At 31.2% G+C, this 23,111-nt stretch overlaps 2 protein-coding genes across 4 annotated transcripts in view; both read right to left on the bottom strand.

Moving 5' to 3' along the window:
- Window positions 1–23,111, bottom strand: part of LOC113395533 (L-asparaginase-like) — an 82,508-nt gene that overhangs the window by 11,059 nt on the left and 48,338 nt on the right. The gene's annotated exons all lie outside the window — the stretch shown is intronic.
- LOC113395531 (vanin-like protein 1) lies at window positions 1,078–17,926 on the bottom strand. 3 transcript variants are annotated; one of them, XM_026633127.2, is made up of 10 exons: window positions 17,793–17,926; window positions 11,105–11,221; window positions 10,619–10,741; window positions 9,201–9,373; window positions 8,648–8,862; window positions 8,270–8,356; window positions 7,971–8,074; window positions 7,444–7,635; window positions 1,985–2,109; window positions 1,078–1,715 (listed from the first exon to the last, which is right to left on the bottom strand). In XM_026633127.2, exons 1-10 carry the CDS (start codon window positions 17,844–17,846, stop codon window positions 1,262–1,264), a joined length of 1,644 nt encoding a protein of 547 aa, XP_026488912.2. In that variant the 5' UTR covers window positions 17,847–17,926; the 3' UTR covers window positions 1,078–1,261. The 3 variants fall into 3 exon arrangements, with proteins under 3 accessions (XP_026488912.2, XP_026488913.2, XP_026488914.2); XM_026633128.2 differs by lacking the exon at window positions 17,793–17,926 and adding an exon at window positions 12,511–12,733; XM_026633129.2 differs by lacking the exons at window positions 1,078–1,715; window positions 1,985–2,109 and adding exons at window positions 4,682–5,108; window positions 6,091–6,212.

Genomic DNA, 23,111 nt, shown 5'->3' with positions numbered 1-23,111 from the left:
TTCAAACTGCAATAGTTAGTTGGCTTGTCTTCCGGTGTGATCGGTCAGCCAGTGTACACACAGGGGGCATGCCAAATTAGTTCCCAAGGTTCTCAATGTTGATGTAAGGAATGGTTAAAATTTATTACAGCGCCAACGTTTTGGGTGGTGGTTTTTTATCATTTTTGCGTCTTTTTAAATATGCATCTATAAGTGTAAACAAAAATGAATGAATTAAGCCGTCACCGAGCGCACACTTCTGCATCATATTACTGCCGAGCAGCTTCCTACTCTCCATTGATAATGGCTTGACTCAAATCAATCAGGATGACATTATCACCGTTATTTGCGCACAGACGTTACACGTGTGCAGTGTGCACCGCTCATTTACGCGTTCTACTTGAAATCGATCGTTATAATTCGGTCAAGAGTACAAGTTTCGAAGTACAATCTCTCATACATACTCGTACTCATACAAAAAACATACTAAGCGGACGAAATACTTTGTACAGACTACAATTTTAATGCCTAAGCTTATAATTCGTTAAGATTTATTTCATGACTATAATTTATCCTTATCAGCTTATAAAAACAAGCGGGACGTATTAAAACTGATAACATCAACTTGTATATATTAATAGGTCATAATATAATGTAAAATGTACAAATATCTTATAAAATTGAATTTTATATTTTATAGTAGTTTGGGTCGCTACTACTCATAATATATTCTACCGTCATGAAATGCTTAGTACTGTTGGGTTCCGGTTTCAAGGGTAAGCCTGTGGAACTACAAGCAAAAGGGTTATATCACAATTCCCATATAACTGGTGTTAACAAAAAGATCGATAGAATACCTGGATTTAAACGTAAGATGACGGTTCAAATCTGGGAAGCCGTAGAATTTTTGTTTGATTTGACATTATTTTTCGGAAGTGAAGGAAAACAAAGATAAGACAACATGTAATGATAGAACGTGTCACGTAAATTTATGACATATTCTCTCGTATATATCTTGCCCACCAATCCGAAGCGGAGCCATGTGATGGATTAATCTCTGGATTTTTTATTAAGCACTCAATACGAATAATTTAAAAAAAACATACTATTTTTATCTAACAACTATTTACTTTTTAATACTATTTTATTAACAATAATACTTAAAAACAATTACACAAACAGGAAATAACTTCGTGCAGTTTAATAAATAAAAATTACTCCTAAGAACAACCAATGATAAGGTAACGCGTATATTTTTATTTAAAGATGGCGTAATCTTAAATTATTGCCATAAAAGTATCATTACAACTGCTACTAATAATGTTACACTAATGCTGTTCGTCACTGCTGCCCCAGGGCCACTATCATCATCAGTTGTGGCGGGTGGCAGTGTGGTATCAGTACCAGTACTACTACCATCATCATCGTTTTGTTCAACTGGTGGAGTAGCTGTTTGACCATCTGTTGTGTATTGTCTACCCCAAACAGAAAATGTATATAATTCAGCGTCAACATTCTTCAAGTCCATTGTAATAATAGTTACTAAGTCAAAGAACATTATTTTTTCAAACGTGTAGTCATTTGTTTTCAGAGGCATGATGGCTGTGTCTAATGATATTGGGAAGTAAGCGGCTTCGCTCGCATTAAGTCCTTCGTTGACTTTAGCTTCTGGTACAGTTGCAGTAATACGAAGTTCATCGAAAATACCTGTTGTATTCGGTTCGAATTTATCGAATCTGTAAACATTTTCTATATTAAACACTCTGATACTAGTATTTCAGATATTTCTACATCAAACTCAAATCTAAAAATTGTTTAATAGGACGTCGCGTTAAACAATTAATGTTTTTAGTAATATAACAATTTATAAAAAAATGTCTTTTTTTTTTATTCCAATTTTTTTGCCTTTGTTTAGTTATTATATATTATGTAAAGTACTATAGAAGTCTATGTTCATAGGATTTAACGACACAATAAGTAAAAACGATGGTGATACTATTGGTACCTTTTTCCACAAGTGTCAATAGTGTCTCCTGTGCAAGCGAATACGGAGCACATTCTAGTTCCCCCAGTAGCTACGCCGCTGAAGCTACGCACACCACTGAAGGCTGCGGCTCTGTATCTATAATTCTAAAACAAGAAATTGAATATGAAATCAATACATGTTTTGCATATGTCGTTATGTCTAATAGAGATTACTTATTATTATTATTACGTTTAGGGGAGAGACTTTAATCTTTAAAATGATATTAAACCAAATAACAACCAAATAACCGCCAAATTACAGTACTTTGTATTGTTGTGTTCCGGTTAGAAGGGTGAGTGAGCCAGTGTAATCAGAGGCACAAGGGACTTAACATCTTAGTTCACTAGGTTGGTGGCGCATAGGTCCACTTACCATCAGGTGGCCCATATGTTCGTCCGCCAACTAATGCCATAAAAAAAAATAAGAAAAAAAAAATTTAAATTTATGTATCTGTGACATATCGAAATGATTGACGGCAGACGTCCTAAGCTATAACAGAGCTTTCACCTTTGTCTGGTAAGAGACGAACTAGAAAGTATTTTGAGAAATTTTGATTTAGTTATTATAAGTGTTATATAATAACATTGATAATCTAAATTAAAATAAATTTATATACGTATTAAATTAAATTAGATGAGAACTCCTATATGAGACATTTGGAGTGCTTCGATCTAAAGTTAGTTGAGAAGAGAAAACTACTGGGACAATTAAGGGTAACATACGAAAAAGATACGTTTGAAATAACATTATATCTGAAAATCTGTCTGCCGTCTGTTCAGTTGAAGATCTACTTGTAATCTACTGATGCTCTTAATAAAAACAAATTTTACTGGTAACGACGTTGTGAACATGAAACTAATAACAGATTATTAATAAAATATTAATCTAAGGACGATTACGAAGTTCAATAATTCACAGTTTGTAGAGTTATATAAGCATCATTTTTTTTGTAAATGCATCGCAAAGTTTATTCGGAGGTAAGATTTTAATTTACCAAGCTTTTGGAACGTATTAATTTTGGATCCTTGACTCTCGCCTCGAAATAATTGTCGTATTGGTTTATATTATAAAATATCAATGGCCAATAAGGCAGCATTCTGCCGTGTTCTAGACATTAGTAGAATACGTATATTTTAGCCGGAGACTGCAGGTAAAATGCGCAAGCACTACTGAATTATCAGATGTGTTTATTTCTTCTCGGTGTAGCCGATGAAGAAGAACATCGTGAGGATTCATACATTTGTAACTATTATTGAAGCAGCGCAATGTAAACGTTCTATTCAAAGGAAAGGAAGCCTAGAAGGTGGTTCCATTTTTATGATACGAGTAAAACCAAAAAACGAATTGTAAGATAAATTTTGTTAATTGATAATTTTAACACATTGATAGCTAAGTCTGTAATCGGAAGATATTCTAATTGGCGAAACGAATCAGATCCGATTCGTTAAGACTCGTTACGTCACGTATTATTTTTGAAAAGTAGTGTATAATTTTGATATTTTCATGTAGATATGGCATCTATATGAATCATAGCATGCCCTCTTGATATAGTATGGGGTTTGAAAAAATATTGTATGGGTTATTTAAAGTGTATTAGTGCAGTCAGAAATAATACCAGCCGCAGCAACTTAAAACATTATGAATGGCGTAAAATAAAATTTCAATCAAATATCGATGTCACAATTTTATTTTATTTTATGATTTTAGCTTTCGTATCCGTAGCCCGGCTTTTTATGGTTTGCTTCAACTCATGATGTCATTGTTGCTAAAATGCTACTAGCATAATGAACACCGTTTTGTGTTTGGCCATTTTTCAAATGTGTGAATCTTTAAATAGTTTATTCATGAATTGAAAATGCCATCACTAAAAACGATACTCATCATTTGGTCCTCTTTTTAGTATTTGCCGGCATTTCATCGAAATAATCAACACTCTTTTTATCTGCGTCGCGATTCTGTAAGAATTCACTTTGTATCTCACTCGTGAAATGTTCGAGTTTCAGTGATACACCATTTTGATACATGAATCCTATTTATATTACAATTATTTTAGTGTTCTACGGTGAGTTTCTTGTTTCTTCTTACAGAATACTTACACTGATTAGTGTCTCATGATTTTGATAGGGGTGTTTTCGTATTTAAATATCTTCTTAAATTCTTTGATGATCAGTTCTGATAGTACGAATCAGAATTCGTAAGTATCGCACACAAATATCAAAATTCATATTCAGTGCGTTCGAATCAGAAGTGATTCGTACTATATAAGTTTGTCGATTGGGGTAGTATTTGAATAAATAAATAGAATATATATTTCTCTCATCCACCTTTCAATTTGTTTATGAAATATCAACATGGTATTATGTTTTCGCCCCCGCATCCGAGGTAAGTTCACGATCGCTCGAACGTGTTAATTGATAATTAAATAAATAATTAACATTTTTGTTCTAAGTATTTAATAATCACTTATAAAACCTTATAATTAAAATAAAACACACTTGTGAAGTATTCTTGGTCACACAATAAAAAAAAAAACAAACAAATATCACATTTTGAGCGAAATTTCGTTAATATTTTCGCTAAGTATTTTTTTTCGCTTATACATTATATTTACTAAAAAATTAAAAAGAAATGTTATTTACTATCAGTACTCTAATTGTTTTTATTTATTTTTTTAAATTTAATAAAAGTAAATTATATGTTTTTAATGGTTTTTTTATCTCCAATATCAAAAATATGATTTTCGATTTCAATGTATTTATTGATATCATCCTTAGACGGATTATATAGTATTTTTCCGTCTCTATTAAATATTCTACCCCAAATTCCAAACGATACGAGTTCGTTTTGAGGAGAATTTAATTTGTAAGTTATATTTTCACGAGACCTTTGTTTTAAAATTTCGTTATTTTCCTCGGATTCTTTCGGGGTTTCATTCATGGTATATGTGAAGTTTATTGGATTCAAAGGAAATTTATTATTTCTCATTGAAGTAGGGTAGTACATTATGTCATCACAATTTAATGTGCTGTTGTAATGCTTGCTGTAAGTCGTCATTTCTATTTCTAATTTCTCAACAACAATGTTCTCTTCGGTTTTTTTGAATCTGAAAATTAAATAACAATTATTATTAACAATTTATGTCTACACAACATCCAAGTCTATGTATACTATACTATGCAAGGGTACGTCTGTTCGCGATTATCTCAGAAATTGAAATGTGAATTTCCATTCTGTTATTTCTCCGATTCACGAGGAACCTTTAGATATATAATTAATGTATATTTTATTTAAATTGGCAAGAGTTATCATAATATCAGTCGATTACGTCAGAATAACGCGCCACTTGAGATCTTTACATTTGCTATGGTCTAAGCAATCACTTAAATTGGCTGTCACTAAAAATCATTAGAAATTTTGTACATGACAAAATATGTTATTATTCCAAGTGACAAAAATGTAATTCTCAAGTCTTAAGCATTTCGAGCTACTTTCGTAGCTCCCATATTTCATATTCTCCTTAATTCAATTTCTCTCTATAACCTTCTTCATTTAATTAAATTCAGATATAGAATCATCGTAACTTTACCTTACCTTAGTAACGCATCTATTTATGAACATAAAAGACAATTTCAAGAATCTAAACTAAGATGTTAAAATAGTTTTAATTCACACTGAGTGCAAGTGCAGATATAATCTAATCAAGCGAGGGCTAGCGCGAGGTGAAGACTAGCGCAGTTCATTTTACCTACTGTAATGGCCGTCTTCGTGATTTTACTCCAATACAACTTACCATCAAGTGTCGTGGAGTCATTTTCTTACCTGGTGTATATATAAAAAATAGTCATCAATATTCTACCGAACTACAATACATACTTTTTGGGTTCCGGCTTGAAGATAAAGTGAGAAGTATATCTACCGGTACATATCATAGTATTTCGCAAGGTTGGTCGCGCATTGACGACTTAAGCGTTGGTTAATATTTCTTCCATTGCCAATGTCTAGGAACTGTGATGACCACTTACCATGGCTCTTTTGCCAATTTACCTACTATTTCAATAACCTGTATTATATATTGTAACTTTTACCTGTACGCACAGCTTTTCGGATCTTCAGTCTTACAAGCAACTATAAGGCAACCTACAGTGCCAACGGGTCGTTTAGCGTATACGTTTACGCCGTCCTGGACAAAAGCTCTATAAAATGGACCCTGCAAAAGTGTGTTATGCAATTATGGTATATACTCTACATATAAAAACTAATCAATTTTAATCCGTTAATAAAACCTAGTCTATTTTAGTTTGCAAGAAAGATGCAGACTAAAGCCCATTCCTCCATGCCTTATTGGTAACATGCGTAAGATATTCCGTGGCGTCTTATAACGATTTTAGTGGTTAATATGACCAAGATTCCCATGCCCCTCTGTCCACCGAGTGTAAATATATTTTTCAGGGAAAAACATTAGGTGGATAAATAATACATATTATACGTACTAAAAAGTTATAGACCCTTGGTTGCATCAACAATTTTTTTAATTAGCTTAGGACAATGATTATTAGAAATATTAATTTTTATTTTTTATCTGTTGATGCATCACAGAAAACCCAATGACTGAATATTACGGAGTGTTGTTGAATAATATTTTTACATAAGGAATTGGAAATAGAGTGCGTTTACTTATATGAATATGAATTCTAACACATTAAAATTATAATTAAACTATGCAAAATAAGTTTACTTACCTTTGAGTCTCCGAGGTTAATACAGGTTTAAAGCGTCAATACTATCATGCACTACAATTCACTACATTCAAGAATGTTAGTTACAACTAAAGGTTAAATTCAGGTTAGGTTAAAGTAGTCTGATAAATCCTTAGTAACAATATTTAAACACATGCAATTTAAACGTGATATAAAACCAACATGTGATCTACTTTCGCTCCGAAACGGAAACTACGATCAATTGAAATTTGAATGGCCGATAGAATATGGTAATTCAATTTTGTATATTGACCAAATTGATAAAACATTGACAAGTATAACAATTTAGCACTTGTCGTATCTATTTTCATAGATATTTGTTTTATCGCTACAGTAAATACAAAAAGGTCATATGTTCTGATTTTTTTTTATGAATTTAATGCATAAGAAGGTATGTTATTCGATCTATAATGCGTCGAATAGTATCAATTTACTTTTGATTATAAAATATAAGAGTTAACAGTATAACATTTAGTGCCTTTGCTCCTAAATAATATTGTCATTTTTTATAAGAAACGTAATGTTTTGATGAACAAAAGTATTTCTCTAATTTAAATTCTGTAATAATTTTTTTTAAAAACTCTGAATTTAATTGAAATTCAATTAACTATAAGTTATAATATATTAAAGCGGATGCAATTAAAATAGAAGCGTATCAAAATGATTCTCAAAATAACTTACTGTTGCTCCATCCCTTTTGCGCAACTTAACTTGGAAGTGACACAAAACATCTTTATCGAAAAGTGCAAAGTCTTCAGACTCTTCCCTCAGCAACCTCGTCACGTGAGAAGGCAAAGATGGATCCGTTATTAGAATCAAGTCATCATGGGTGGATGGATCATCGTAAATTGGACCTGGATAGGTACCCTCCACCTTAAATGTAAAATCGCCATCGTAATAAATTTGTATTATTGGAACCAATTGAGACTGTGATAATTTTTTTTTTAATTAACATAATTTATTTCCGTCACTAAAACTTAATAGTTAAGATAGAAAAATAGGTAGTATTTAATTTGACAATCAATAAGTAAGTGTTATGCTTATATTTAATAAAGGGATTTTGATTTGATTTTATTTGAATTATAAAAAAGTATACTAATTGTGTTTTTTTTATTTGTTTTCTTGCAAATTATCCAATTATATTATACTATATATATAAAATTATTTCACTTTCAATTTAGACAAAATTTGTTTCTCATTATATTTACCTCTCCAGGAACTTTAGGTACTTTAGAAACGAGCAATCTTGTGGTCGGTACTCCTGGCATAATACTTATTAGGGCACCAGCTTTTCCAGAGTAAATACCTGACCCTAAAATTCAAACGCAAGGATATAAATTAATGAGATCATCAATAATGCTTAAATGATAACGAATTAAGTGACATTTAAAAAAATATATATTGAACGACATTATATTTGCATAATCTGACGACTAAATTAACTGGAAAATGTTATAAGATTTTAGTTGAGTTCGATTGAATTAATTTAGAGTAAATTAAATCTCACCTGCACTGCCAACGCCTACATTGTTAGCTCCAGATGCAAGAAAATTTACATTCATAGAATGTGCGTACGCCTGTTGAATTTGAACAGCTGAAAGTAAAGAGATTCACGATTTATGATGTATGTAATCAAAATTGGAATATTTAATAATTATACTGATTTGAATAATATGGTATGACAATATATTAAAAGAAGCCAAGAATTGTAACGACAAAGAGCAATACTTAGTATTATTGTATTCCGGTTTGAAGATCGGATGAGCCAGTGTCAACTACAGGCACAAGCAACATAACATCTTAGTTCTCAATGTTAACGTATTAGCTTTTAGGAATGGTTAATGTTCTTCCTCTGTACCATCTAAAACACAAACAAAAGACTCACCAGTTAAATAAGGCATTTCTGAGAACCACATCGTCGTAAATACGATATCCGTGATGTTTTTCTTCTCGACCACTTGCACAGCTGGGACTTGGAACATGAGATCGAAGCATATGTAGTGACCGAACGTTACACCAAAGTCCGTCTCAAATATTCCTAAGTCAGGCGTCAATGCAGGCGTCCGTGTTGCTTCACCAAATAGATTGATCTTACGATATCTGTAATATTAAAAACAGTAACTTTCAGTTAAATAATAAGTATTATTTAACTGAAACTTCTCCTCAAAAGGAGTCTGTTAATATAATGTAAAAATAGGATACTAGCTGAATCTGCAAATTTAGCCCCACGAAATTTATAAAAGGTCCCTATTGCCCAAAAACCGTCACACTCAATTTTACCTTCTCGAGGGATGAATTAATACAAGTAGGCTATGTCCTTAACCGAGACTGAAACTGTTTCCATACCAAATTTAATCGAAATCTGTTCGTAGTTTAAACGCTAACATGTAACAGACAAAGCTACTTTCCCAATTTTATAATACTAATATATTAGATACCTGTCAATTACAGCTCCATTTCGGTCGAAAACAACGTTAGTGTTGAACAAATACAGCTTCCGTTCCGGACAGTACTCCACGGTTGCATCGTCAGTGCAGTTAAGAACCTCTTGTACGTTGATAACTACGTAGATCTGGTTTTGTCTAGCTGCTTCTGATATGGAGACCAGGATCTGAGGATATGATCATGAAGCTTGACTTAATTCAAATAGAAAACCTGGACAGTTTTTTGGATGTTAATGATAACTCAAAATAAACACACTACGATAATGTATGGTCATTTCTGTATATTATTGGAACGAAGTTCTTTTACGCAGCTTACAGTAGAGTGAACTGACAGAAATCGTCACGTAAGGGGAAAAGCGTTACTTCTCCTTCAGGTGACATTTTCTTCTCTCTCTTTCTATGCGGTTTTATACAATATATATATATATATATATATATATTGTAATTGTTTTAATTCACGCGGTATTTTAATAACAATTGTTCTTGCGACCCGGCCCGGCTTCGCACGGGTGCAATGCTACAATACTAAATATATTACAGGATGTCTTACAACGTTCACAGTTTTTCAGTCATTAGACAATACGAACCGCATTTAATGCGTTTTAAATCTTCGAAAATATTTGTCTAAATTACATGCTTTGAAGGGCCATATTGATCTATATTAAATACACAATGTATTTAAGGTACTTCATTGAATAAAGATTAATTCTGTATTGCTTAAAATCGCTTCGAAAATAAACCATTATTTCTCGTAAAAAGTAAACGATGTAAAATGGTTTTTGTGGGTTATCCCTAAGAGATAGACATATACCATAGCCATGAAGGCCTTTTTAAGGTGTACAATACTATAGTACTTTATTTTGATCTATCTCGTGAATTTGGCCAGCGTTTGCAATGTAAACACAAAAAAATGTGTTTATTTATGACATCACTTCAGAAACCTCTAAAATTATCAGTGTTTCTCTACTATATTGTGCATATATTATACATATAAACCCTCCTCTTGAATCAATCTATCTATTAAAAAAGCGCATCAAAATCCGTTGTGTAATTTTAAAGATCTAAGCATACACAGGGACAGACAGCGGTAAGCGACTTTGTTCTATACTGTTTAATTATGAGAGTGGATCATGCTTGTTACCGAAGTGTAAAATTTCTAGTGACCATTGCAATAACCAGCTATGTTATGATAATATGATATTATTTTAAAGTGGATGAGATAAGATTATGAGGAATGTTTACTGAGCTGATTCATACATGAAAAGTTGCAGAATTAAAAATATTCGAGTCTTAACAACTACACGACGGTATTCAGATGGGAGGACTTTATTCTCATCTGAGCGAACCACATATCATTGGACCCTCAGTGTAGTATAGGGATAATGTTTAATAGTGTTTAATTTAGGCCTTACCTCATCATACATTTCAGGTTGTAACGCTGGAATAGGGTACTCCTTTAGTGCACCATTGATCGGTACAACCACACTCTCTCTTCTTGTTAGCGTCATTTCAGGAAACACCACGATATCTGCACCCTGAAATCATAAAATGTAACATTTTATTTTTTAAATTATGACTCGTCCATAAATTACTTAACCTTCCGAATCTTGATAAGAATATTAAGTGTATATTATATGTATTTAATATTCTAGTAAGTCGATATTAAACATGTTGATTGGAATACAGTACCAGAATTCGGAGTCATGGCTCCTTCGTTTGGTAATGAGGAGATTGTAATAAGTAAGACTTTGCTATGGACAGCTGTATACAATGCTTCTGGTTTTATATGGAAGTAAATAAAACATCTTCCTGCCTCTAAATAAAGGTTTCTATTAATCTTAAAAGAATCCTAGATGTTTTTTTTATTCTAAAAATTATTATAGGAAGGACTTTGTTACCTGTGCACTGGCATCTTGAATTAGTACAACGTAATTTTTCAAGTTTATGGTTGAATTGGATTGCACTTGATATTCGACTACCGCTGCCGTGTAGCTGGTATCTTCAGGAGTTGAACGCTGCAAGCGATAAAAAAGAATTATGAAACAATATACCGATTCACGTCGAATAACCTGGTTCATCTAGTGTCTAGATTATGATACGTTTCGGGGGGATGTCCAGGACTAGGTCAAGGCCGGAGTTCGGAAACTATGTTAAATCAATTGCTCGCAAACGCTATCAGTTCTACCTTTGACAATATTGGGTTGAATTGCTGTCCCATCGTATTATGAGAAGAGAGACAATCAAGGAACGGAGACACGTAAACGAATTTTATGTACACTGTAGTTAGTTTTACTTGCAAATTTGACTAGTTACTTGAGAATAGTAGAAGCTATTAAAACTCGCTATAGATATTATCATCGTGATAGGCAATTTTTACTAAATTTTTCAACGATTGAATAGAATTGATACTTAACGACGTTATTCATTTATATAAAGGATTTATTAAAACTTTCTTGCTGGCCAGGTTTCGTATTGGTAAAATTCATATAGATTTAAATAACGAAATTTTCAAAAATAGAATATACGATCGTCAGTCAGGACAGACGATTTTGTAATATGAAATATATTATTGAGTCTTAACACGATTAAAAAAACTCACTTCATAAACGGAACATTTAATAGCAAAATGTAGCCATTAATTAATCTTTTTGGATATTTTTAATAGGTACCATTTTTTTATTTTATTAGTCGGTTGTTATATTTACCCAAAGCATACTTATTTAAAATGCCGTAATAATTAAGGAAAATAAACACAAGAAAATTTGCTTTTCTATTTTTTTTTTTAATAATTTATGTAAAATATTTTATTAAGAATGCACATACAAAAATAAAAGAAACAAAATTAACGTGAATTACAAACAAATACCTAATACGTTAAGTTTATTACTTTGCTGACTTTCCATTATGATCACTATTTATAACGAATCCTGCGTTCAATTGTTTACAATTTTATCGTAGCTCTTATTGCAGGAATTTAAATTTAATCACTACATAGTTGGTACGAAATATTAAAACAATACGCATGTGCTTCGTTTGAAAATCTGAATGTATTTAGGCCGCAAATAACATTTCCAGTGAATCACGATTCGAGCAAAATGATAATAAGTAATTCTTTGTTCAGAAAAAATATAAGTGTCAAAAATTCTTTTATTTCAATTAAATTAAAAACAAATTATTGAAAATTATTTTGATAAATTCGAGTACCGTAGTTAGAACATATGCTTAGAGCCAAAACATGATGTTTGAATATAATTAACATTATAAAATTACCGGCCAATTACTAAATATAGCTTGTTGATCTTACCTGATACGAAGACGAAACACAAAGAAAAGCAATAAACAGACTCCAAAACATCTTAAAATATTTATAAGCGTCACAAAACAGAGACAATCATTTGACTAGAAAAAACTGAATAAAACTGCAATTGTTGTATCGGTTTACGCATTTCCTGTATTCTTGGCTCGAAACACGTCTCCGTTCCCAGCATGTCAATACAACACTGGTTCTAGGTATTCATGCTACGCCGTGCCATATATTTCGTTATACATAATATGTACAATTATGTAGTCGCTTCTCAGATGTTAAATATCCATTTCGACGCGTTAATCGTATTTATACAAAGTATACACAAAAAATATATACATTGATGTCATTGATGATGTTTACGAGATAAGGTTTTAAATTAGACACAATATTATAATTAAATTAATTTTAAAACGAAAACAAAATACAAACCGAATTTAAAAATATATGATGTTTGGAAGGTTTTAAAATTTTACGTACTAATCTTTTAAATTTTTAAATTGAGCCTTTGTACAAAAATCCGTAATCAGTATCTGGTATTATGTATCCGATTCCAAATTAAATTATACGTTTGTGGCATTCAGATACTATTAAAAATTCCGTATTTATTTGATACTAAGATGTGTGCTTATTTACAAATTACTCTCCGATTGTGTAGAGTTGATAATGAAATCATTAACGTCAGAAGCATACGTTTATGTAAAACCGGAATGAGCGCAGATAAGTTTAAAAAAATATATTATTTTTAAAACTGGCAGCATTAAGTGCTAAGACACAATAAATTATTGGTAAGCAAGTTACGAAACAATCATGTAAGTCTTTATATGATTTGTGTCCGAAAAAAAAAACGGAATTTAGTTCCACAAATATGCTTCTACTGTATTGGAAATATTTAAAAATCAATAATGGCTAACTCAGGTGAATATGGTCGATTGTTAAGGATATCTAAGACAGCACTTTATTTTTATTGATGTTTTTGCGTACATCGCAAATCGATGAGCGGATAAATAACACTCCCAATGACAATTTTCCAAGACTGTCCTCTTTATCACTTCACTTCCTTTGGAATTAAATATGAGTATATTAGTGACCAGTTATTAGTAGTCTGTCCTTTAGGAAAATCTTTGCGAGTGATAGGAGCAACTTTCTTCATAGGCAAAGAGAAAGGTCGTATCAAAGACGCTTTTTCTCTTAGTTTCGAGATCAGATGACTTGTAACATAAGAAAAAATATTTATTCCAATCACGTGGAATATTTCGAGATGACAATAAGAAATTTCCAAACGTCGTTTTTTGGTTTCATTGCTTAACGTTAGTATTAACCATCAAGACACTATTGTGAACTCCAGATAATTCATTGAAATAAATTTAACGCTTTAGCATTTCGAAAGCATTAACATTTTTCCAATTCGTACAAATTCTTCCGTAACGTAGGCTGAAGTCGATCCAGACGCGGATCATCTTACCTATTTGATTTACCACTTATCAATTCAGCAACCTAGTTTGTTACCTTAGTATTGGGTAAAGCATCCTCCTAAATGACCAAAAAAATCTCCTGTTCATAAACATATGTTTAGGAACAGTTACAGCTGTTCGCACGATAGCAAAATTACTTGCGAACGATTACATAAATCAATCATCTGATGCTCTATGTAAAAATAAGTATGAAATAAAAATTGCACTTGCAAACTACATTGTTACACCAACATCTGTTAAACACCGTTAATCACCTGGCTTGTTGCCATCACGGAAACTGTTTTGACTCCAGTTGACAATACTACGTAAAGTTTAATTAAAATAAAGTGTAAAGTCGGAAAAGTACTTCTATATTATAAATTATGTAAATAAGTCTGATACTTTGTTCAATTTTGTTTAACGAATCCTTGATTGTAAAATAAATTTAAAAGTGATTTAATTTATTTTTAATATAAATAAAATGACGTATACTTACTATTTATAATACGATATGTATTATTTATAATATGATATGTACTAAATATTATTACGTACTTTTTAACCCGTTTTACAATTTGAGCTAGTACTCGTAGTTTTAGAAATACAAGATTGTTAGAAATAAGACCAATAAGTCAGTAACAGTGCCTAATAATCTTAGCTATGATATATTTGTCATTACGTAAAAGACTTACGATTATATTTTTTGAGTAGGACTTACAATAATAATATATTAGTATAATAGAAAGTATTAAGAAATAATCGAGACTAGGCTTAGCGTAATAACAATTCACGTATATTTTAATAAAAACTACATTAGTTAGAGTAACGAACACAGCATAAGAACAGATGTAGGCCAATGCTTAAATCTAATTGATCAAGAAACCTCTAGATAAAACCTTTGCCACAGTGAAGTACGGACGAACACGTATGTCGGAAAATGTTTTCATCTCACTGATTACAATTCCGGATGTAATAGAGTTTTATCTTAAGGACTTCGGACTGTTGGTTCTTTTTGAATGGTCTTCTAAATATTCATGACCTATTTATTACCGTGTGAGTGATGAGCTCATTTAAATGCCGAGGAATTTAGATAGAGTCTATCTATGTTTTGATAAACATTTAGTAGAAATGTTGAATATTATCTTGTTGTTATTTGTATAAATTAGTTTATTTTTATTGACAACATGTTTAATAATTTTTCAGGGTTACCCAAATACTTTGGGTCGAAGTTATAGAATCGAACTGTAATACGTATAAAACCCTACAACCAATATAATACACACACACACACACAGACACAGACAGATTAAAATAAAGTATAATATGTATCTTCACTTTAATTACAACCAATTTTTTTTTTCATTCTTATCAATTTTTCATCGCCCGTTAGAATCTGATGTCAAAAACATTTTGTTTTGTGTTGTTAAATAATAATTCACATATTATAAAATGCCTTTCAACGGCCAGTTTAATTCATATGTGACTTAATCCCTTTCTACTGGATCATTTGAAAAGATTAACAGCGTTTTTCTCCAGTTGATAATTCACCTCCACCCCACCCCAACTCCAATTCAATCTTCAAACTTTTTTGGATGTCTTTTTTTTATGGCATTGGTTGGCGGACGAGCATATGGGCCACCTGATGGTAAGTGGTCACCACCGCCCATAGACAAAGGCGCTGTAAGAAATATTAACCATTCCTTACATCACCACCACCAACCTAGGGAACTAAGATGTTATGTCCCTTGTGCCTGTGATTACACTGGCTAGGTCGTTCTTTGTCTTCCACGTAAATATAATACTCTTAAAACGTGCAAACCACTTCCGACACTTTTGCTCACTTAGAGCAAATTCACTTCCTCAAAATCAGATGACTTCTCTGCAGCACGATTTACGATAGGCATAAATCATCATACTTAAATATTTGTATTTGTTATTAACAATTGAAAAATGAGTGTTAAAAATAACAGCTGATTCACGATAAAGTTGTTTTTAAATGTAAAAAAACAGGATATGATCATACCCACGCTCACACACATCGCTCGTAAAACATTACAGTTTAATTCTAACATAAACTTAGAAAATCAGCGTAATTTAAATTTCGAAATATTGGTAGCGAGAGTTAAGTTAAGCATATTATACAAATGAAATTGATCATTGCTTTAAAGTTAAATATATTATTATAAATATACAATAATTAGCAACAAAGGTGCAGTTTGTATTTCCTCAATTCTATAATGCGAGACAAGAAACACGACCGTAAAGAGTTCCGGTTCAGGACCAACGGCTTTATTTGGTTTCCTAAGCACGGGAGTGTAGGGTACATACTTCCCTCTTCCAGATTCTGGGCTACTTAAAAGTAAGTTTCGACAGAAAAAAACCCAATAGCTTAATTCAAAATAAAAATAATTTATAAAAAAATTAAACCGACTTCAAAATTAGAAACAGCTAGTCAACTAAAAATAAATAAAACAATATTTTTTAGGACTTACGGAGAGGAAACCAAAATACGAAAACAGATTTGTCTAAGATAAACCTAATTCAGTACAGGCGCCGAGAATTTTTTTGAGGTCGGTGCCAGCACTGCCAGCCAGCAGCAGACGCGTTTTAATATTAAGTATTAATATTTTTTATTTATTAAGTACATTTTATAATTTATGTTTGTTATGTATTTACTTACTTACTATGAGATACTTTTGTGGTTTTATATTTCATGACATTTCATGACGACAGTGTAATGACTAAATACGGTTGCGTGTATTTTGTTTTTGCGTTTTTAATTTATAGCATTTCAACAAAAATGTAATCTTATTTATACGTTTAGTTAATAGATTTTCTTCGTTTAAGGATAACTTAGACGATCAAGCCTTGAGGAAGATGTGAACAGATTATTTAAATTGAGAACTCTTTATAAATTTGAATCGTTATAATGAAGGGCTGGAAACTATAGCCCGTTTTGAAGAGCTTAAGCATTGGACTACGATTAGTTAAAAGATTATCATGTTGTTGATGAACAAAGAGACCTGAACTTCGATTCCACTTGTTATGAAACATTTGCAAGTCACATTCTGCAGCTGGCACTATAAAGCCTACATTTAAACTGTTATTCAATAATTCAATGCAACAAATTATACGATTGGTGTTAGTTTTATCGTTTAATTTAGATAAAATTTAAGACATGTTATCTCGGAAATTTATAACGGTATTAAATTACTTCTACAATAAAAGATATATATATACAAACATTAATCCGACATAAACGCTTATATAGATTTTAAACATTTTAATCTTAATCTATATATGTACATTTAACGAAGTAAGTTATGTACTATATTTAAATTGGAAAAACAAGAATCCCATTAAAGATACGATCCTGATACTTATGGACCAATCGAAGGTGGCATAGTGGAGACTGCCACGGTTATGGGGTCCGCTACAGCTTCCCTAGAACTTTGCCTTCATATTAATGTAATAAATTATGTTTTTGTTTCTATCGCATACATATAATTCCTGTTTACGAGACATATACTGTGAAATTACCCGCGTGAAGATTTTATATGGTATAATCGTACGTCGTGCAAAAAATTCCAGTAATATTTATATATTGTCTGTAGGCATTTCTTTCAGGAAACTGGAATATGTATAATTTGTTATCGTGTATTACGTATTAGTAATACACAATAAAATATATTTAAATATAATAGACTACTATATCTGTACATTAAATATACATATTATACTTTAAAAACATATATCAATGAACAACTTTGAGAAATATTTCCCAGTTATATTTAAAGGTCAGTTAATGACATTGAAATACTTAATTACCTGAGTGGAAAATCCTAATAAACACATGAATATGAGTAGACTTATTCCCGCCATGATTTAATATGAGGAAAACGGCGAATCGTCTCGATTTCCGCTATCACTGTCACAAACTGACGCGCATTCAATGCCTAGTCCAATATATATATATTATACAAGAAGGCAGGAGTTTATTTCCAATATCTTATCTTAGTATAAGTACGTAAAACTGACAACAAAAATATTTCTCTTTCTTTTTCTTGTCTACAAAAGTATACTTTTAATATTTATTCAATCCAATATAATGTTATTTATATTTAAGTTTTTACGCGAAGTACAAACTTTGTATGCCTTTTTACAAAAATATAACGCGCACGGAGTATGAATTATGGCACAATTTAAGAATATATGGAAAAATAATGTAGAAAGCTAATATTTTTATAAAAGATACATTAGAAATAAATTAAATTAATAAAATATACATTACACACCTACCATGCACTTGACACACACACACACACACATATATATATATAGTTCATATCAACATTCATAGTTTGCGTTCATACTGCCAAGTTGAAAATCAATGTTTTTTTTTATTTGGATTATAGCGTAATAATAAATGAAATAGCATCATTCAGCTCAGCCTCATTCTTCCTATCATTAGATCAATGTATCTTATAGTTTTGTTACTAATCCATGAAGGTCGAATATCAAACATAAAGTATATATACATAATATAATAACCAATGACCGACCACTAGTAACCATAAAACGTTGCTATATTTTTTTATAATTATATCTCTTAATTAAATCATTATTATATTATATGAATAATTCTCATAATTATGACAATTTCATTGTATATGAATGACATATAATAGGTAACTCTATATATATATAGATTTACATATATAGGTAATATATATAGATCATATAGAAAATCAAAGTATTGTTGAACACAAATTTGTTTTCGTTTTTGGTGTTGTGGAAACTGCGCACGAGTCTCTAAGGGGACATCCCGTAGTCAGTTCATTTGTATACCTAATTTATTACTTGTATGATTCATCATGGAATGCACCGTAATATAGTATTTAAATACATGCACATAAATTCCATTTTAGCATGACACATGCCTTGTCTCTCAATAAAATAAAAATAGTAAGTATCAGTTGAGGTTAAAGCTTGGTTTTCATTAAAATTCTTCATTAATAAAGATATTTTTTTCTATCACCGTTGAATTAATGAAAGCGGGAACAAAAGCGTTTATTTTATGTTTTGCTATCCGACAAGTTGACGTTCCATTACAGTGTCCAAACTGCGGATTGAACGTTAAATAGGTTATAGCAATAATTCTTAAACAAAGATCCCGAATTAAATTCCGAGTAATATTACCAATTAATTTTCATGTGCGTAATTATTTCTTTGAAATAAAACCAAATAATATGAATTAAAGATTATTCGGATTTAATCCATGCTGTATATATGTACATTCATCATTGTCACAATCATTATGAACGTCTCTATCTCTATACATACATATAATATATATGTATGACATTTGTTTTCTTTTTTTTTTTTTGAACGATTTATATTAAAAAATATACTGAATTTATTCATAAAATTAATTTACGCATTGAACAAAATGCAATATTTTTAATAATGAAAAAGAGTTTGCGAATGTAATCGTTAAAGATAATGTTAATATGTTAATGTTTAATCTATAAGCAATCTCATACAACAACGCGGCAGCCACCATCTCATACGATAAAGATAAAACCGAATTATACGTGTCAAATGTATAGATTCATTATTTAGATAAGATATTATCATATAATCCCCATTTTTGTTCCTACATATTACCTGAATTATTTCCGAAACGAGAGATACTACGCTGATTCTCCCAACGCCGATAAGCTTATCGAGAAAATTCCCATTCGATCCCTTTAAATGCAAAATAAAAATTGCTTATTAATTATAAGGATAATCTAAATTGTCAACTTTATATCAATACAAATAAAGATGAAATTAATTTAATAGGATATTTGTCATAATAGATTTTATCTGAATCATAACAATTGCGATAAGAAGGTTTAATAGTTATAGTTCACGAATCGTTGGAGATAACTCACCGTCGTCGGCTATCGATGACGTTTATAGATAATTTATAAATAATCCTCTTGTTCCTAAGTGTTTTTGTTCAGGACTTTTCAATAATAGATTCATTTCTAACGTATTGCTCATCGATAAGGGTATCACAATTTCGCAAACACGAATTTGTAACTGTTTAATAATACACATAGTTATATTAAAGAGATCGCAAGAGTAATTATAAATTTAATCTGAAAACAAATATATTAATTACATTATCTTAATCGCATTGAATATATCTTTGATCTAAATATGTTTGAAATAGAAATGTTGTATGAGTAATGCTTGAAGTCTTTAAAAGCACAAGCAAAGTTAAATAGTTAAAAATTGTAATAGTAAGTAATAAATAAATATATATATTCTTAGAGATTTGCAAGGAAATAAGACATAGCCAGCATTTCCTACCCTATAATTATTAATTGTCAAGGTTTGAGAAGTGTCGGGTAGACGAAAGAAGTTACGTCATAGGGATCACGACATCCTCAGACTAACTTTTGTGCGGGCCTTCGCGAGCGGTGTTCGTTAGACATGGTCCTTTTTATTTTATCATTAAATTGTACTAGTTTTGTAATTCGTAAAAAATGTTATAATTAATTAAACGGTTGTGTAGGTTTTAATAAGTATTTTATTAGAAATAGTGTTAACGTTTAAATAACGGTGCTTTTGTTATTCTTCTTTCTGAATTATAAGATTAGATTAGTTAAGTGTTGTTTATTATTTTTAATTTATCCTACTTCTGGTTTTTATTATTATATATCAATACGTATGCCATTTGAATTATCTTTCTCCGTCGTTTTTTTACAAAATTGTAAAATTGTAAAATTCTCGTACATTATTTGGCAAATGCTCGAAGTTTTATAGGATATTGAAAAAACGCTTCGAAAGTGGCGAAATCGGTATGACATCATACCGATTTCGCCACTTTCTTTTCTTTTGCTATTGTGTTTTGCCTGGCTCGTCAGTTATATACTCGAATTGTTTGAAATTCTGAGATAAGCCTTTATATAACCCGTTCAAGGTCACTGAGGACACCGTCAGAAGCACAAGTGCCCGGCTACAAGCAGTGTCCTGACGATCTCGCATCCGCAAAAAATATTATGTCCTAGGATGTCATAATTAATTATATCACATTATATACAATGATTATAATCGAAACTATTGACCATTATTATGTTCTTATAAGATTATTGTTTTAATTAGTTGTTTCATAGTTTGATAAGCTTTAATTAATACTATTTTATTTGGCACTCTATTTAAGACTGGCACAAATACATATACATACTTCTTTTTTTAAAAAAAATAATCTGTCATGAGAAATAAGATGATTGCAAGTTTCTCAATAACTTGTTATTTCTATGTATTTGTTGGAGAATTAATATCAAGCTTGAATTTATTTTGTCATCCTGGTCTACTGAAATTACACTTACTAATGGTCTTAGACTTGATCATTATCCTGGGACACTCCGACACGTAGCACCTGGACATTTGCACTCCCTGCACCCTGGGTTAACACGGGTCTGATTGGGGGCCTGATCGATGCTTAGCTTTAATTATTGAAACGATCCTATTTTAATATAATAGCAATAGCAATTATAAATAACATTGCTACTGTTGTTTTATTACATAAGTACGAATTTATTAGTTTTTTTTTTAAATAGATTATGTTATAAGATAAAGATATTTATCATAATCAGTTATTGTTGCAGTTGTTAGAAGATAAAAGGGGAAGTTAGGACCAGCAGTTATGGATATCACTACCAGTACTTGTGGTAGGAGTTTCTCTTCAATGAGTATTCCCTGTTTAGTTATTATTATATACACCACAACGCAGGGTCCTAACAACTAGACGATCATGTCCGAGATGGCCCAGTGGTTAGAACGCGTGCATCTTGACCGATGATTGCGGGTTCAAACCCGGGCAAGCACTACTGAATTTTCATGTGCTTAATTTCTGTTTATAATTCACCTAATACTCGGCGTTTAAGGAAAACATCTCGGCGTGAGGAAACCTGCATGTGTCTAATTTCAAGGAAATTCCACCACATGTCCAACAACCCGCATTAAAGCAGCGTGGTGGAAAAGGTTCAAATCTTCTTCTCAAAGGGAGAGGAGGCCCCAGCAGTGGGAAATTTACAGGCAGTTAATGAAATAAACAACGCAATTTAACTATCGAATTAATTATCTTCAAAATTAATTGAAAAAGAGGAATTTATAATTAGAAGTAAATCATCAATCAGAAACCTAGTCAGTTGATCCCTACATTCTGGTTCTAGAAATACAAATTTATCGTGAATTTGTCAAATGTCAAAATCAAAAGTGTGTTCCATATTGAAGCATTTTATTATTGTAAATTGTCTCGGTTTCACTAACATTAAGAAATGATCGATATTCTTCGGGAAGAATATTGTTATAAATTTATGAAACAAATGAAGTAAATGACAGAGGAAAGTATATTAATAATAATACACTTATGGTTAATTTGGTTCTGGATCGTCGGCCGATTTCTCATACTATATCAAAAGATTGACTGATTGGGTTCTCTAACGTATTCGTACCTTATATTTCTGACCATACCAAATTCATATTGCTCACAAACGAAGGCCTAGATTAGTGATGAAATATTCCTATTCTGTGACTTCTCAGTCTTCGAAAATAATTTATATAAAAATGTAAATAAATAAAATAATAAAACTCATCACCAGCATCACTTGCCGTGTGTCTGACTGTGTAAATTCAAATTACTAATTCTATGATTAAAATATGGCTTTTTAATAAATAAAAGAAAAAAAAATTCAGCTAATTAGAAGTTGAAAAAGACAAATTGTGGAATATTTATTAATTATATCATTATACTCGTGTTTTCTGAACTGGAATGTTTGGAATGTTCTCGATGACTTCTTAAACTTTGGCTGTTGAGTTTTTGTCTCCGCAACTCTTGGGAACGAGCACGTCTGCGACCAACGGATGACTGCAAGCGAAGAGGCCTTCGACGATCAGCTATACCTGCAAAAATAAATATTATAATACTAGAGACAAGTCGTTGTTTCTACCCGGAACTTTCCGTTTTCCGTAAACGATTATCTTGAGTTCACATGTTATATAAGCCAAAATTACGTCTGCGTAAAATATTAACTAAACCAATTTCAAGAGATAAGACCCATAGATTTTTGTCAATATATAATATTTATTTAT

This window comes from Vanessa tameamea, chromosome 21 (assembly GCF_037043105.1).
Source record: "Vanessa tameamea isolate UH-Manoa-2023 chromosome 21, ilVanTame1 primary haplotype, whole genome shotgun sequence".
NCBI classification, from domain to species: Eukaryota; Metazoa; Arthropoda; class Insecta; order Lepidoptera; family Nymphalidae; genus Vanessa; species Vanessa tameamea.
Note: the sequence above shows the minus strand (reverse complement) of the source record. Positions and strands in the feature narration are given on the sequence as shown.